This window comes from Etheostoma spectabile, chromosome 10 (genome assembly GCF_008692095.1).
Source record: "Etheostoma spectabile isolate EspeVRDwgs_2016 chromosome 10, UIUC_Espe_1.0, whole genome shotgun sequence".
NCBI lineage: Eukaryota > Metazoa > Chordata > Actinopteri > Perciformes > Percidae > Etheostoma > Etheostoma spectabile.
In genome coordinates, this window is record NC_045742.1 from 9,896,783 (window position 1) to 9,897,655 (window position 873).

At 34.8% G+C, this 873-nt stretch overlaps 2 protein-coding genes and 1 gene segment (V, D, J or C); 1 reads left to right on the plus strand and 2 right to left on the minus strand.

Moving 5' to 3' along the window:
• LOC116696560 (signal-regulatory protein beta-2) overlaps positions 1–873 on the plus strand; it is a 29,757-nt gene that overhangs the window by 8,108 nt on the left and 20,776 nt on the right. The window lies entirely within an intron of this gene.
• The window catches only part of LOC116696562 (uncharacterized), a 15,596-nt gene that overhangs the window by 879 nt on the left and 13,844 nt on the right, over positions 1–873 (minus strand). The gene's annotated exons all lie outside the window — the stretch shown is intronic.
• The window catches only part of LOC116696564 (Ig kappa chain V-VI region NQ5-78.2.6-like), a 2,256-nt gene continuing 1,383 nt past the window's right edge, over positions 1–873 (minus strand). Inside the window, 1 exon segment of the V gene segment in view lies at positions 1–57. Coding sequence covers positions 49–57 — 9 coding nt within the window.

Below are 873 nucleotides of genomic sequence, written 5' to 3' on the forward strand. Positions count from 1 at the left end.
TTGATTGATCCACATTTGACCTGTCATTACCACGATGATGGGAGGCACTCAATGATTCTGTTAAAACAAAAAACAAAAAGATAACATCCTTTAGAGTGATTTTTTTTCAACTTATCACTAGGACAGAGATAAATGAACATAACATTATTTTACAACATATTTTAATCACATTTTCAGTTTTGGGCTTTGAAGAGAAACTGGACAGTAGTTTGTGATAGCCTGTAGCGTCTATAATTAGATGTTTCTGCAAGATATGAATTGTGATTCTGTGAGAAGTCTGTATATTACCATACAATTAAATTAAATTAGGTATTGACGATGCGAAAAATAACGGGAACTCTAGTGAAATTATTTGAAATTGTTAATGAGGACTAGATTAGGACTGTATTTAAAGCTGATTCTAGTTTCCAACTTCGCCCTAGTTGTGTCTGTTAAAACACGGACTGAGACAACTTCTCTCTTTTGATGCTTTATTACAATCAAGCATCAGTATAAAGATGGGCGTGGGTAGTTCTGCTATGGCTGTGTTTGTGTGTGGTTCTGCAAAGAAATAACACTGTAAAGGCTACCATACACAATGCATAGGAATCGTATGTTAGTAAACAATAACAATAAACCCACTATTAATTACATTGTGTTAATGCACCTAAAAATACAAATGTGAGAAAGGACGGTCAGCAATTTCCATTATGAATCAACAGCCAGGTGCAACCTAGCTAACAGGTGAAGAACACAAACCACAAAATCACTAGCTAACTTTAACTATGCCAGAACTATAGACCAATAAAATGAACTGACTACATATTGTAAGTTACACAACTTACAGTTCTCAAGGACGCACACACACAATCTCAACTGATTATCCTCCAGACA